Source organism: Parambassis ranga, chromosome 17 (genome assembly GCF_900634625.1).
Source record: "Parambassis ranga chromosome 17, fParRan2.1, whole genome shotgun sequence".
Taxonomy (NCBI): Eukaryota; Metazoa; Chordata; class Actinopteri; family Ambassidae; genus Parambassis; species Parambassis ranga.
The window spans coordinates 9,341,158-9,358,506 of NC_041037.1; the positions used below are offsets into that span (position 1 = coordinate 9,341,158).

The following is a 17,349-nucleotide window of genomic DNA, read 5'->3' on the forward strand; positions in this document are numbered from 1 at the left end:
AATTAGACAACAGCAGCTAAAGATAGCATTCAAGAACACAGCTACTTCACACAGCAACAAAGCTGAATTTAAATGAAAATCTATGCAAAGATGATGATATAAACTGATTCTATTTGGTCTATTTATTATGCAAGATAATATTTAAGCTCCGCTCTTCATGTTTCATCTGCAGCAGTGCATCTCTCTCACCACCCCATGTCTCCGACTCAGTCCTGATTGAATGTCTTCTAGCTCTTGTTGCTTTGACAGGCCCTGAGAACAGCAGGTCAGCTTCTATCTGTCAGCTTCTCTACCTCTGAGCGGCACAGGGCAGAGGGGAACTGCCTACTTTGTTTGTTCTTTCACCATCAGGAGACAGTCAAGTTGTCTCCTGATGGTGATCCATGCTGCTTTCGAGTGTATAGGAGTCAGGCGGCGAGAAAGCACAAATACCTGCAACACACAGGCTCATATAATGGGCTGTTGTAGCTTCTTCTTTCTTTTTCTCCTTTCTTTGCACTTGCAGTTAAATGTAATGGTAGTTTTGCATGTCAGCGTCATTCTTGGAAAAAAAAAAAGAAGCCATAACAAAACCTTGTGACATTTCTAAACTGTTGGCAATAAAACTGCCACTTTGATGGATTGAATATAAACAGGGTGTCTCGTCATGTAAGATTAAATTTACAATCAAATTCAAAATAAAGCTTCTTTTGTCAAGAAGTGAATTATGTAAACACAAATGACATCACACCTGACAGTGTTTGAATCTCTGGGAAGTGAGGTTCAAAAACACACCTGCAATTACTGCTTACAGCCATATGTGCTACTGAGGAGACTGAAACGGATGTGGAGAAATTGCAAAACATTAAAAACATATATATTTGTGCACCTATAAAGTTCAGCACACAAGGTTCCATAATTGTTTATCGCAACAGTATAAAATTCTTACTTACGTCTTGAGAGAATCTAAGACCAATAAAACAGGATTAACTGCTGCAACCGCCATGTCAAGTCAAGAGAGGAAAAAAAAATCAATCAACAACACAGTAAACGTCGAGTCTGCTGTGAGCAGAGAGCTGAAACTCTGAATGTCAGAATGTCAGATGCTGCCGTATGGATATTTGAAAATCAGCTATGTTACAGATTTATTTGTAAAAAGAGCATCTGTTAGTTCTTTCCTCATCTTTTTGTTAAACTCCTGCACCTCATTGCGGTTACACAGAAGTCTTTTATTTTTCCATCTGCATCATGTGACAGGATGCTCTGTCTGATTTGTGTCAACTGTTGACACTTACTGTCAAAGACCTTTGCTAGATCATCTGTGGAATATTCGCCCACACACACACACTCCAAAACAACACACATTCCACACGGAGAAATGAGGTCAGCTCCCTGCAGTGCATAGTTACTCCTTTTATTTTGAGATGGCCTATGATACAGTTCATCTAAGGTAGGGTGCAGCAGATACATATCAATGGGATAAGTTTCATCAGAATAAGTTTTCCACGGACACACGCAAGAACACACACACACACACACACAATGACTAGCAAGTAAGACAACACACAGGCAGGTTAAGGCATGTCTGCAATCAGCAGGTCTGGTCATAGGGTTTAACTGGGACAGTTTGTGCAGTACATGGTCGGATGTGTTATTCTTGTTAAGGTCTGAGTAAATTACATTCCCCTGCATTCCAGGTCAGTCCAATTTAATCTCTAGTTACACACAAAAAATGGTGGGAAAGGATAAAGACTTGGAGATGACGCTGAAGGAGGCAGAGCATGCATGGCTGCAGGTTGAAAAGCTACAACATTACACAGGCCTCTTTGACAGGACTTTGACTGTACCTGCTAAGTGAATGGGACAAGCTGCTGCCACTGTTTAATGCAGCTGGCATTCACACTCTTTGGTTATTCACTGGCCGCTGGGACTTGTGTGTGTGAATAGGAGTGAGAGAGAGATAGGAGGACAGGACACAGACCTAATGTGTGCTTTTGTGTACGTGTCTGTGTCACCCCTTTACCTGTCCTATCAGAGTCCCAGTTAAGCTCAGTGTTTCATCAACGTAATTACAAAACCTGTTGTAGCCCATCATGTTCTTTATTAATCACAGCTCCCTGTAGAGAGCTGCTACAGGACCTGGGATCCTGCAGATTTTGTCCGACTTTAACCCAGGGCGAATTCTGCATGTATGAACAGCTGATTTCCACATTCATGCAGTGCATCTTCATCCACTTGACTGTAAGATATAAAGTTTGTCTCTCTTTTTTTTTCGCCCACTCACATTCTTTCTCTCTCTCAGAGACTTCAGAAATTGCCATCACTAATCCATTCTGATCTATAAACAATGACATTATCACTGTTGTTCTCATGTCAAGGTCTTCCAGCATCTGGTTCACATCTGTTGCTACGGGAGATGGTATAAATAATCAGAGAAACAGGGACATGATCCATAATTATTTCATTTGTCCCATTGCCTGAAGCTCTTTTAACATTTAAAAGCATTATAATGAGGTTTATCTCTGCTCTTATCTTCTAAAGGTGGCTTATCAAACACCTGAGTTATTATTTTATAAATGTATCCCAATGGGATGTGTTTAAATTGTTCATCAGACGACAGTGTTACAGAGGTGAACACTAACTGAACAGAGCCATTCCTAATGCCTTATTTTGCATCTTATTATTACGTGGTTCTTATTTAGTCACATTGATTCTTGCTGCTTCATTGTACACTGCTGACCACTATCAGAGCGGAGTAATCTCTCCTCCACATCATTACATTATCACATTACCCATTCTTAATTCCTGTTGTTAAAATGAGTAGCTGGCAAAACTTTTCCCACCCCATTAATATAAATCTGACTCAAATGAAGTGTTAGAACAAACACCTATTTAGTGATTATAAATCAGACTTTTTCCCCCCATGATTCTGTCGTGGTGCCTGTTTAAAGGATTATGCTCGGTCAGTCAGCCAGTGTGGGCTTGAAGAAAGCAGCATGAAAGCTCAGCTGACCTCAGTAGTAATGTGTTATTAATGTGTTGTGTTGCTGCCACCTTGTCTGGCTCGAGGAAGCTATTTATGTGACTTTCTGCTTGGCTCACATTACCAGACTGGTGTGGTATAGGTGAAAGCCTGGGAAGTCTCTGGGTCATTCTGTGCTTGTATGAATCATAAAATAATGACAGGCCATGATCAGTTGTTTTTTTTTTTGACTCTCAGCAAACAGTCACACAGGGTGATCACTTTGTTTCCGCAGACTATAGTGCTGTGTGTAATGAACATTTGTTGGGGTCGGTATGTGAAGTTTCAGTATGTACAGTTGGTGGATCAGACATGGCAGCCACTGTTGCCAAATAACCCTGTTGTACTTCATCTGTTTAACCCCAATCCAACTGTCTGTGTGTGCACATGTGTTCGATTCCTGGTGTTCCATGAGTGTTTTCTTTGGCACTGGCAATAATCCACAGCACACACACATAGACACACACACACTCACCAGCGGATTAGGCTGCTAATCTCTCAGATCCCACAGCATGTGTGCACACGCCCCTCCATGCACGCACAACACTCACACACACACATGCATTGTACTTTTGAAACAGTCATCATCAGGAGTCATCAGTTATGTTGGCGTGGTCACAGATATGCCATATCGCCAAATGTGCATCCATAGAATAGTATGGAGATTTAACAACTGTGGAAATTCCTGCAAAGAATCGGTAGCAGCAGAAATCCATTCAGAATATTTTAGTGTTTTAGTCTTATTTTAGGATGTTAATGGTGTTATTACATGCATGGTTACACTGCTATTGGAACTGATAGGAATCCATACTGTATATGTTCTGTAGTAGAATATCAAATGCTACAGCTATAGTGAAATGTGAAATAACAAAAAGAAAAGAAAAGAAAAATGAAAAAATATATCAGAGGTTTACCTGAACTTCCCCCAGGTATTCTGTTTTTATTCATAAAATAACATATTTCTTGTGATTTACTTATGCTCATGTGTGGAGGGCAAGGACAGCTACTGACACATGGATACTATTTGTTGCCATTATACTGTTTTCTGCTCTGCTTTATGCATAGATATCTACAACATAGATATCTACTACAGAATATTCAACAACACACTTTTTCTTCTTTTTCCTGCACACTTTGTAGCCTTAGTTTGTACTGGTTGAATCTGACTTTTTGTTTTGCCTTCCTAGTTGAGAGACTCACAAACAGCCTCCAAATTTCCATGATGTGCAACCTCACAGTGCATCACCCACATAGCATTTGGTTGCACATGGTAGCGTGTGAACAAACAAAAAAATTACAGGTTGAGCATGTTTTTTCATGGATACCTGCAAAAACATGCAAACTTTACAGAGTCACAAAAACATATTTTCTGTGAAGCAAATTGTAAGGAACATTTTTAAAAGCCAGACGAAAAGCTTGTTGTATGGGCCCAATTTTCCACCAACCTGAAGGACAGGGTTTTGAATAATAGTTTGTTTTGCCTGAATGGAATGCTTCAAAATTGCACCACGTGTCTCAGTCAGCATAATGTCTGCAGAGGTTAGCACATTCAATGTTTATCACGTGAAATTGTCTGAAATGGTGAGATAAATTGTTGCAATGGCGACCCATTACTCTATTAGACAGGTGTTTATTTTTATGACAGATAGAAAATGAACACTGATGGGTAACGGTGACTGAACCGGAGACAGCTAACATCAAAATGTTTTTGACATCTTCTGTTTTGTTCACAGACTCCCAGACCAGAGAGCTTTTCTTAATTTCCTGTCGCCCCCTTCCCTCTCGTTGTGTTTCCCACCATTTCTAAAAACCCTCAGACTGTCAGTCTCTCCCATGCTTTATCACAGCATGCGTGACCTTATTCTGCCTTCCCATTGCTGTTTAATAGGAGCCTTCCTCCCTGGTGAGCAATGATAAGCTAATGGTTCGGGGATTTCTCGGCATTTAACAGCCGTGTCTGTCACAAGAAAAGGGCAATAAGTGGGTGCTGTTCGGGGCTAAAGTGAACACATAGTTAGCGTGCTGCCTCTTTGCTGTTTCGCCTCGCAGTAGGTGGCTGGTTTGCAGAGCACCTTCACTGTCAAGTTAAATATATATTTGTAAAGGCTGTTTTTAATTTTTCAACAATTTGATGTCTGCACAAATAGACAAATGTTTCGAGTTTATCGTGCATTCCAATAGTTTAGACTCAAGGAAAATGACAGGAAGTTATGAGAGGAGACAGGAAATTGGTTAATACAAGTCTGAAAACACAAAGCTCGGTGCTGTGGGATGTAGTGAAAACATGATTCGGCTGCCTCTGACTCTAAGTACAGAAAATAGGATGTCTAGTATGATAAGCGGAGAAAATTGGACATCTTGAGCATTAGTGTCCCTCTCAGCTGTGGCCCCTTTGATGCGTCTGTGGAGCCTCCCACTCAAGATTGACCTGTCCTCCTCTGCTGATTAGTTTACTATCCTCTGGCTATGACACTGAAAATGTGTGTGTGTGTGTGTGTGTGTGTGTAACAAAGTAACAGAGTGAAGCTAGAAGAGCCATGTCTGGTTGTTAAGTATACATTTCCTTTCACACTTTGATGAAAGTGGCTTATTGTCACTCTCACACAAACACACGCACAAACACACTCCGCAGTCAAATGGAAGAGACTGTGCTGTTTGCAACATTAGCTGACTATTTGGTTAGCCAAGTGGAAACATAATGCTCTGTTACAGGTGACCTTTCCTGCTGTACCATTGATGTGTGTCCTGGACTCTAAGTGTTCCTGCATGTTTGTGTGAGTGTTTGCTTGCTTTGCAGGTGCATGTGTGTGTGTTATAATTCTTACATTTATACATAATAATGGACCGTTTGAAGAGGCTGCTCCTATCTGGCTACATCTGTAATTTGCACACCTCTTGCCTACCCATGAGAGTGTATTCTTGTATCTTTTTTTTTTGTCTTTGCACAGATGTCCTTCAAATGACAAGCAGCTTGCAGATTGCTCTGGAAGAAATAGCCACACAGGATCACACACACGCACACATATATATACACACACTAAAACCAGTCTGAGCATTTAAATGGCCATCACAGGAGCTGGCAGATTGCAGCTGACCCAAGAAAGTACTGCAAGCTATTCCTCCATCAATCTTCTGCCCCTTTTTCCTCTTCACTTTCTTTTTGCATGCACAAATCACACAGACTCACTCCAGGTCCCACTGAGCGTGGGTGTGAGTCACATCATCAGCCATGTGAAAGGACGCTAAGAGGTGCTCAATGTCACCTTCTCCTCTGGAATGGGCAGCCTGATCTCCACTTTGGTGTTTGGAGAGGCGAATTGCCTTTAATTGCTCCACTTCAAAGCCGGACTGGACGAGGCACTTAAAAGCAGTTAAGGAAACACATTATAGTTGACACATGATCAGCAAAATGATCCTTGTCATGCACGTTGACTTCAAAATACACCCTCCTGGATGGGAAAGAAGAGTACACAGCGATCGGCTGCTGCTACAGTAAATCAAGATGCGATTCTCGCTTGCTCCCACTGAGCCCAGTGTGCACAGAAATCAGTATTTATGACAGAATCAATGTCATCGACATCCCTGCTGTTTCTATAGACTTTTGCTTTGAGCTCAGACTCTGCCAGGTGCATGCCAATGAGGGACATCAAATCATTAATCCTGCATTTATGTGTGTTTACTGAATTTGCATTTGCCTTTTGTGCAGGCCATGTAAAGCTCAGCGATGTGAGCTGACATATTAATTAAACATTTTAAGTCACGTCACAATGTTAGAATGTAAGCTGCAAAGCCTTGATGATTACACCGAGGATTCCACTTGCTATTGGCGTTAAAGTCCCTATGAAATTGATCAGTTTTAAATGAGACATCAGTATCTGACTGATAATGATGTTTCAGGTTCTCTTAGTTGTGATCATTAAAAATTATATTCAAAATGTATTTCCAATGACACACGCTGTGTAAATACAGACGGTGTAAGCTTAGACCATCCCCATGTTTTCACTGTTGCACCCTTCTCCCTAGACTCAGTGCATTCAGTCTCTCATCAATAGAAATGGTAATATAGGAGCACAGAAAGAAACACAGTGTAAACAGTGCTTAATGCACAATGCAAACTGATATCAAATAACAATGGTGGCTTGTGTAGTACAGTACTCCCACCTGAGCTGGTGAAAACAAAGGTGTATACTTTGTCCAACCTAAAATATATACATATATATATATATATATATATATATATATATATATATATATATATATATATATATATATATATATATAGTCTAAATATATTTGTTGAAACTTGTAACACACAGCAGCACACTGTTAGCAGCAAAATGCAACCGGTCTCACTACAGGAACGAGCACTGAACTCAGAATAGCTGCTATCCTGCCTGCCTCTTTTGATGTTTCTTAGAAGCTTTTTTTATGTTTTGCAAGGACGCCATGTCTTTGTTGTGTTTGTGTTAGAATAATTAAATCATTAGTCCTTTTCCTCTTCTCATGAGGAACGTCCCAAAGTGATTTGTTACTCTGCATGACACAGTGCATCATGTATTTGATCATTGCGTATAGACACATATCTACACAATGTATGTAGATATGTTAATGTTTCCATCTAGACTAAGTTATTGAGCCTGAATTTTCTAAAGTAACAACTTGCATTTCAAGCATTTATTATCTCTTCATCTGTGAACGGCCGTCATTCACATGAGTTTAGTTGGCTGCACCGTGTCTTTGCAACCGTGGATGAGGATGATGGAATTTCCATCTTACACAATTTGTTCTGATTTCAGCTGCAGCCTGACTGCAGAGTTAACCAGCTCTGACAGCCCTTGTTTAAATTCTCTCTGGTTAAGTGTGTACACGGACACACACACTTTGGGCTTATAGATTCTTTCTAGTCCCCTCAAGTTTGTTGGGGTCGTATGTGTGTGTGGGTGTGTGTGTGTGTGCGTGCGCATGTCTACAAATACGTGCACAGGCATGCGTGTCAGGAGTGCTCATTAAAACTCTATGGGAGTTGAAGCCATACGCTTGCACCACTGCTCCCATTTCCACAAAGTCCTCCACATCTTGCCAGGTAATCAGGCAGGCGAACACATGCGGCCCAGCTTCCCGCACGGCCAACAGGCTGAGTTTAAGGCCATAAAAACAGCCACTGCAGCTAATTCAGCCCTGTCATGTTCAGAGCCACTGTTGAGTATTTCATACAGCGGTGGAAGCATTCATCGTTTTTTTTTTTTTCATTGTTGACTGCTGACTGCATTCATGGAACCTGTTAACACTAATTCCATGTTTCCTGTCCTCCTGCCCCCCCCTCCCTTTTTCTCCACCTCCTCCCACTCTTTCTTCACCTTCTGTCTCCAAATGTCCTACTTCCAGGGGAGCACCTGCGCATCTGTCCTCAGGGTTACACCTGCTGTACCAGTGACATGGAGGACAACCTGGCCATGCTGGGCCGCAGAGATCTGGAGGGACAGCTCAAAGAGTTGGGCCGATCCATGCAGGTTTCACTTACTGGACACTACAAAGCCTTTGATGGTGAGTCTTCGAGCAGCTGAAGTATAAACAAGAGACTGAAAGTGTATAGAGTGCATGTCTAACACAAAAAATCCATCCATACACACACAGACTGCCAATATGTACAAGTCATTTTTTATACAATCTGCAGATTTTATGCAGATCATTGACGACTGCTATCATGTATCGACATTGGAGGTCGTTTTGTTACCAATAAATCTCTTAATATTATTTGTTTTGAATGCTAAGGTAAATTCTAACAAGCATGCCTGGTGCTTTAGGATTCTTACAATGCATCATGCTTGGTGAGGGAGCTCTGTTGGATATCAACATCAAAACATATAGTGCTAAATTATTCAGTTTAAAATGATAAAAGAATTTTCTAAAGCCTCCATTGGAAACCCTCTGAAGGGGGGAGAAGGATTGTTGATGACATGTAGTTAGTTTTAGGGGTGCTGCTGCTTGTGCAGAGCTGAACAAACTCCGAAAGCAATCGAGATCAAACACTTCACACTCCAACTATAAAACAAACAAACATATTTCAGTGGGATTTACAATATTGTCTTTGAAAATATTACTTTAAGCAGACACAAACTGGCTGTGAAGAGCTTACAAAGTAAATTTCACACTTCTCTTCCCATATCAGAGATATGGGAAGAGAAGAGTCCCACTCTGGTGTAGTTTCATCCACATACACAGAGTAGAGTTTAAAGAACATATCAAACTTTTGGTAGTATAGAATGTTATTAAATGTTTAACGATTCTGTCTGCATTATTACAAGCAAGTACTGAAGTTGTTGCTCAGATGTGACAGCTGTGTTTATGGATCCTGCTGCTGTATGTTGCTGCAGAAAAAAGAGATTCCTACAACAAGCTACAATTCTGCAAGGTTGATATTAATTAATCAATTTATTAAAATGTACATTAATGACATTAAATTCCAAGTACACAGCTGATGATATTTTCTTTCTACCAGATGAAGCAACATCAGCTCACATTTTCATAGAAAAAACTGCAAATCCTTGCATCCTATTTTTGAAGTGGGATTCATAGAATGGAGAAAGAATTGTTATGGTTTTTTGTGTTTGTTTTTTTTAAATCAATTGTTCAGTAGAAACTGGATATTGTTCCTGAACCAATGTCAGTGTGAGGCCCTACAGATCACTGGCTGCATATCCCTTCAATACTTGACTTGGTCTGCTCTACAACTTAACAAAGTATAGGCAATCTATAGGCTTTTAATCGTCACTATTAAACATGAAAAAAAATGGGAACATAAAAGCAATGTGTCAAATGTGGGAGATAGATGCACACAGAGGGTGAAAGAAATACAGAGGGATTCTTAGTGTTAGAACAGTGGTGCACCAAGGCAATTATTTGTGTCTAATGACTTGCTCCAGTTAATAGAAGGGTGTCTCTGTGCTCCACTTGTTCCCCCTGGCCAGCCTATGACAATGGATCTGTCAGCTGGGGCTCTGAGCTTGGCTAGTTAGCCTGACCTTTCCAGATCACAGTGATTAGTGACTGAGTGACATTTGTTTACTCTTCTTCCATCCTTCTTTCTCATGGCCCCTCCTTTTTATGCAGGGTGCTGTTGCTGTGCCAACAGGGATACAGTCACCCAACCAAAACAGAAGTACACACACACACACACACACACACACACACACACACTACAACCCAAGACATACACATTTTCTGCAAGTTAGTTTATGTCTTCCACCAGCACTTGAACTTTCCCAGTCTTTAGGGAAACACCTCATTTAGCACAGCAGTGCCAGTAAACAACACAGACACACACACTCAAGCAGCACTCAGCTGCAGCTTCTAAACATTCTAATGACTTGCCTCCAAAAACTCACAGTAAAATACACACATCTTGAACATTGTCATTTATGCAGCCTTACAATGAAGTCTTGTTTTTGCTTGTGTATCTTTGCAAGAAGTTGTTGCGAATTTCCGATAGCTGCTGTTGTTTGAAAGAGCTGATTAATCAGCCAGTTCTTTTTCGCTGATCGCATTTCTTGCCACGTTTGTACATCTCCTCCCTGCCTCCACTCTCTGACTCTGCTCAGCATTAGCTTTGTATTTCTGGTTTTCTTTGACTTAGAGCATCAGATGGGGATGTCAGAGCTGACAGAGGGAGATGTGTTGGGACCTTGAGGTCTAAAAACCATCTGCTGCAGACTGCATCTTTGAAGACAGCAGAGCAATAGACTGGGGTTAATTGGACCATAATATGTTACATTTACTGCCACACGATTAGCAATTTGGCTGGATTCAGGCATTCTTGTTAAAGACATCCTGTTGTTAGCTGTTGAAAGGTGGAAAAAAGACAAGTTCTATTTCAGGCTATATGGTCGATTTGTTTGATTGAACACTCACACATTTTAGTTAAGACACACATAATTCTGCCAGGGTTTACGTAGATATATAGATTAAAAACAGATGGGGGTTGCTATATAGCTGTTTTTTGGTTCATATGGCTGCAGGAAAGTGAAGTGACATCGTACCATGCTTCCAGTCCCTGCACATCTGGCTGTGTTTAGCTGGGTGTGGGCTAGCTTGCACCATGTGGCTAAGTGTAGGGTGTTACTGTTCCAGCCCAGTCAGGCTAGGCCTTTTTAGGTCCAGAGACTTTGGAAGAAGCACCAACCAAGCCACAGATTAGAGGACTAGCATGCTCACATACAGCTGGCTCTGGGCCTGAGAGTTCATAGACTGTATATATGGGAGCATACAGATGTGTGTTTATAGGCATGTGTTTGCAAGTTTGTAATTTATTGTGTGTCACTATGTGACTGACTGGAAGGGATGTTGTAACAGTGTGTTTGTGCATGTGGTTTTCTGATTATTACACTGTCACTTATGATGTGTAAATGGTACAAACTAAAAAAAATGTTACCAGAAAGAATAAAACAAAGAATTATGGTGAAGGAAAGGACAAAGGGAAAATGAAACAGATGGAACAATAATGTAAGAGGTGCAGATGGAAATGAAGAATAGTGGCTTGAACGAGTGTGAAAGAGAGGTAACAAAGGAAGGTGGAGGAGAAGGGAGAGGTCATGGAGGACAGGGAGAGTGATGGCACCAAAGGGAGCTGCGTGTTCGATGGCAACCAGGTGTGTTAGACAGACGGAAGCCTTAAACCTGGCAGGTGGTGTTTGGCCTAACGGTGCCATCAGTGACATCTGGATGAGTGCAATGTGTGTTTGCTCTCCTCACTCAGAAATATACTTTTTTTTTCTTTTCAATTAGAAATACTTTGTATAATAACATCAAAGAAATGACTCAAATTACACACACACTTGGTTAATGGGGGAGACATGACTGAAGGAAAGGTCAAAGTGCTGCAAGGCTTTTTATATCTGGCCAAAAATGATGGGACTCATCCAAAGTTCCATTCGATTTTACTCAGTCCATTGAATATGTCAAGAAATAATTTTTTTGTATCTGGAAATTACAGACAGACAGAGATATATATTTACTGACTGACTGGCACATTCTACTTATGAAAGGCCGTGGAGGCCTATTGGCCTGTGTGTTCCAGTCCATTTCACTTGGCAGATCTGTGGTCGCAGAGCTTGTGATTTGAGGAGTACTGGCAGGCTTATGGGTCCGCTCACTTCTAGTAGGACTTGGTTATTTATTAATTTAAACAGAGCTCTGAACATCTCCCAGCTGGCCTGTTAAGTAACACCATGTTCTCCCAGTTGATAGGCTGAGGGGGGAGCAGTGCATACAATATCAAGCACACCCAGATGTCAGATTTTGAAAGTCTTGTATTGCCATCAGATTTCTTGGTTTAAATGGGAATTTATTTGAACTATGTTATTACCTTAGACTTAGACTTGTTTTAATGAGCAGCATGTATTATAGTAATATTATTACCTATATTTTTGTAGCACTGAATGTGAGTGAATCCCTGTAAAATGCCTGGTAGTACAGCAATAAACCTGCATTTTTGCACAATAACTGTATAATGTATATGTTCTAATTTGCAATTTGCAAGTCTGAAAGTGAAGTGTATGACGACGCTGACAGTTATCCACTTATGGCCAATTTTTGTGAAAGTCAAGAGTTTGAGGTCACATGACATCCTGAGGTGTCACACTAAGCTTCATATAGGCTTTGCCAAAGTCTGTGTAACTAATCAATGGATTGCTACCAAATAACTAAATCGACAACTAGAATTGGACACAGGTGACACATTCTACATTTGCGTGTGAATATTCCTGCACTCAGGCCACAGCTCTGATTCACTCCTGCCACCCACCTTCTAATTTCCTGCTTTCAGGGTCACCTCTGATGATGTCACGGGAGACAAGGACATTTACTCCCATTGTGGTACTTGATTGGCTCATTTTATCTGCATGCAAATCATGTCGGTGGGGACCTGGAGTATACTGGCCTAATTATGCCCAACGCATTACTCACTAGGAGGATGGCGCCTCGGAAAGAAGGAAAATGAAAGAGAGACAAAGTTAGGAAAAGAGAGAGAGAGCAGTGTGGCATGTGTGAAAGGATGGTATTTGGGCGAGCAGTGGAAAGTAAGTTGTGATAAAAGGGGGAAAAAAGAGGACAGGATGATAGTGAGGGTAAGGAATGGTGTGGAGTTTGTGGGGGGAAACAAGTGAGGGGGAAACACTAAAAAGGAGAACCAGATGGATAGAAAAAGAAACAGGCATGGGTAAATGGTGCGTAATGCCAGCCAAAGAACATCAGAAGTGAGAGCGGGAGAGAAAGTGGAATAAAGGCTTCCACAGAGAGCCTGTTGATAAATGGCATGCATTATGTGATGTGTCAGCTTGTTTAATATAAGGGACCTTTTAATAGCATCTAAATTCTAACTAAGGGGCTTGCAGTGTTCCTGGGGCACAGTATGTGTGTGATAAGTGCTGTTATTGATGGAGAGTCCATCTGACTCATAAACAGTCTAATGGCTCCCAGATCATCATTTGTGCATTCAGTGTACCCAGGACAGCAGTGTTTGTTTGTGCCTGTTTATTTTTTTCCTCTGTCCTTGCAAAGGTAGGGAAATAACAAAGAGAAAGCCCAAAGACAGGGGTACTTATGGATGGAGCTGTGACTGAGTCATTACAGCAATGTGTCATTCTGTCCACCATGTCCTCCTGTGGACAATCATTCAACATGAAGGACGTCTCTGGGTCCTGTTTGGCTGGTTAGAGTACATTTGATTATGGGTTTTTTTTTCTGTAATTTGCACAATTAAGTTGACATGAAAATATCTCCAGGGTGTACCCCAACTCCCAGAGTCAGCTAGGGGGCTGGAATAAGAGATGTCATGAGTTTGAGTCACATGAATGTTGCATAATTCACCATCTTACTAATGCTTAATATTCCTAGACAAGAATACTCTGCTGAGATGCACACTTAAAAGTGATTTTTAACCTGTGCACATTGCTAGCACTGCACAGCATACAGTTTTTTCACACTCACTAATTGTTGGACAGAATACAGGACCCCCTTTAGTAGAAGTCTTTGTAGACCTTTGCATTTAAGGTAGTTGTCTATGATAGTGTAAGCAGTCTATGTGGGCCTGATCAGGGGAATAGAGTGGATGCTTTGCAAGTTTGAGCCTCTTTTGTCATTGTCTGCACACAGGTTAATGGTTGCCATTTTCACCAATGCATTTTTCTATTACCACAAACAGACATATCACAAAAGTTTTTTTAATTTCTAACTTTCTTCATAATCACTCTTAAGTGCTGAAGCAGACGTGTATAAAAATGAGAGTTGTATAACTCATGGCTGTCTGCTGTAGGCTGCGAACCTATCAACCTGTCATCCCACTGACAGTAACATTCAAAAGGATCCACTTACATCATCCATATGACACTAAGAGCTGCACCCATGTAAAAACAGGAAGTGTCTTTAGTGAAGCTTTGATATTTGATATTTAAAAGTCATGGGATCTAAATTCAAATGTTCCCATTTCATATAGCATGTGTGTCTTCTAGTTGTATTCTTTAATCTGCCCCTGCCACTTGGTTTTCTCCTCCTCTTGGCATCATTTACTCTCCCTCTGTCTCCTCTCTGCCAAGAACCGTTCAGCTAATATGATCATTCAGCACTTGTCAAATGGACAAATGGAATTATGGTTGTCAAATATGAAAAGAGATATACAATCGCTGCCCTATTTTCCATTCCTACTCCCGTTCATTCTTCCTCTGATCTGGCGCCCATCAGTCTGTGATGCTCTGCCAAAACTCAGCTGATCTGTCATGTTGCACTGGTAGTTTTCTATTTATGGACTTTTAACATATGCGAATGAGTGTGTGTAAATACAATATGCTCAGGCTTCCCTCTCAACATTGGCATACAATTTTATTTATTGTTTGTACTGTATAACCAAACCAAACAAAAACAACAACACAACAAAAAACAAACTCTTTCCATAATTTACATTGTATGTCGTGCAGAGTATTTTTAGTATTCCAGATTTGAAGCACTTGCTGCACCCATGAGACAATGTTAACTGCCAGTTACAGGAAACAAACACCAAAATAACTTTTACTGGAGACCAGAGAGTGAGGTGAGAATAGACAAATTGTAAAAGAATCTGCAGTTTGCTGGCAGCCAGTGGTTTCCTAATCACAGACCAATTTGTGATGAGTGCACTGGCATGAGATCCTGAACCAAAAAGGGGGGGGTATACTCCCTTTGTCAGTTCATTCCTTCATGTAAGAAAGTACTCTTGAGATCAGTCCAAGCCCTGAGAGTACAGTGAGAGTGACTGGCAGCTGGAGCAACATCACTGCTACCTCTGTGCTTCACAGAATCTCTTGTCAATAACACAACTTGATGCAAGACCGAGCACAGATAGATAGACACCATCAAGGGAACACAAGAGAGCAGGAGTCTGACATAAGGTATTGTATTGATTTGTAAAAGACCAGGAAAGTATAGAGAAGTGAGGAGGCTAGTTAAATGTTATGACGGTTTTTGTGTGCGCTTTAATGAGTATTTATTTAATCAGCTTTAGAAGCAGCTGGATAAGAGAAGGTAGGAGTAGGAGTTAAAATAATCCTCTGGCATGTCAAGGTGGCCTGGATGTGAAGCTTAGAGTGATTACAAATGAAATCATTAACTCCCCTCTCACCACAGGAAGAGAGTCATTAAGACACACACGCTTCACTTAGCTTGTTCTAAGTGTGTGTGTGTGTGAGTTAGAGGAATATAAAAATGCAGGGTTTTTTTCCTGATCACCTGTCATGTTAGAGAAATGTTTTTGCTGCTAATTGTGAGATAATGCAGCCAGTGTTGTTTCTTTATACAGTCACACACGCTTAGTTCAGGACTTTGCTGGTATGATTCGATGCGGCGCTGGCTGTAAATGTAAACAGTATTAACAGTATGGAATTCTCATTTCTATTTTTCATGCAAATAGCTTAGTTGGAATAGTTTTTTTTTATTATTAATGCTTGTGTATTTTGTGCATATATATATATATATATATCTTTATCTTTAAAAAGAGTACCAACACAGCAGAACTACTCCAACTAATGTTTGTCACCTTTTCGGACCCTCCACACCAACTGAGCTGGGAGATAAGAAATTAAGCATCCCCTCTGTCCCTCGAGACCAGATGCTATAGGTGAGGGAAAGTGGAGGTTAGACTTTAAGGGATGATGGAGGATTGTGGGTGAGAGTAAGAAAAAGGATGGTTGTACAAGAAAGGGGGATGAGCTTGTGGCTCCCTGTGTCATGGAGACACAACAGATGAAGAATGAGAAAGGTCATTTCCACACACAAAAGCACAAGCGCACACACACACACACAGGGGTTTGTGTCATACTAATGATCATCATTATTCACTCCAGCTGAAGGGCAGAGGAGAACTGGACAGTGTGGTACCGTTTACCAAGATCTGCCCTCCACATGTGGTGATCCTTTAAAATAATTCTGCATACTAATTAGCACTGTAAACAGATATAATGATGAAAGCAGCTTCTCTCCGAACTGTCACCTGAATGAAACCTATTTCTGCTGAGACCCATCTCACTTAAGGCTTTTTACAGTACAGCTGACAGTACACAGCAGGAATATATTCTAATGGGGATTAAAAGCAAATCTGCACCTGTCACAGCAGCTTCCCGCCTGTTAGTCCGCCTGCCTGCCTGCTTGACACTGTGGACTCTGGAGAGTGTGACTATATGTGTGTGTGTGATCCTGCTATGCGTACATGCAAATGTGCTGTCACTTTGAAGTTTCTCCATGTGCTTTTCTGCTGACTTCTGGAAATATGATTTTGTGTGTTGGCTCGCACAAACGCTTGTTCTCCTGTGAGTGACACATGGATACAGGCTCTCCTGGTACTTTGAGGCTGGTTTGGAGCTGTGTTTGCATGTAGTTTGATTGACAGGAGGTCAGGGGGCTGGGGACTGATGTGTCATGCAGCTGCTGCTGAACAAACAGCAGACATACAGCTGCTGCGTGTTGGAGACATTTCATTATTATCTAATCTAAGGTATTCTACAGCACTTACAAAGACATGGGCTACATTTGCTCTGTATTGTGAAGTCTGCAGTTATGAATAGGATTTCACCAGAATTATTTTGTGTCTAAAGTTCTGTTTGTTTTTATAACATTAGTGAGGAACACCAGACACAATATGTAGATATATGTATCCCAAATGGTTTGGTGTGACAGCATTAAGCTTTACCGAAGTTTAATATAATTTTAAGAGTGTCCCTGAATGTTTCCAAGATGTTGCACATATTCCAGCTGTACTATAAGTTTTCAGAAGTTCTCCTTAAGCTCACAATGACCATCAAATGTAGCAAAAGCAGGAACAGAAAATG

General features: G+C 40.9%; 1 protein-coding gene across 2 annotated transcripts in view; it reads left to right on the plus strand.

Annotated features, from left to right (window-relative positions):
• The window catches only part of gpc1b (glypican 1b), a 52,256-nt gene that overhangs the window by 22,140 nt on the left and 12,767 nt on the right, over nucleotides 1-17,349 (plus strand). For both annotated transcript variants that reach the window (XM_028427531.1, XM_028427529.1), the window contains exon 3: nucleotides 8,387-8,545. In XM_028427531.1, coding sequence (XP_028283332.1) covers nucleotides 8,387-8,545 — 159 coding nt within the window. The remainder of the gene's footprint in view (nucleotides 1-8,386; nucleotides 8,546-17,349) is intronic.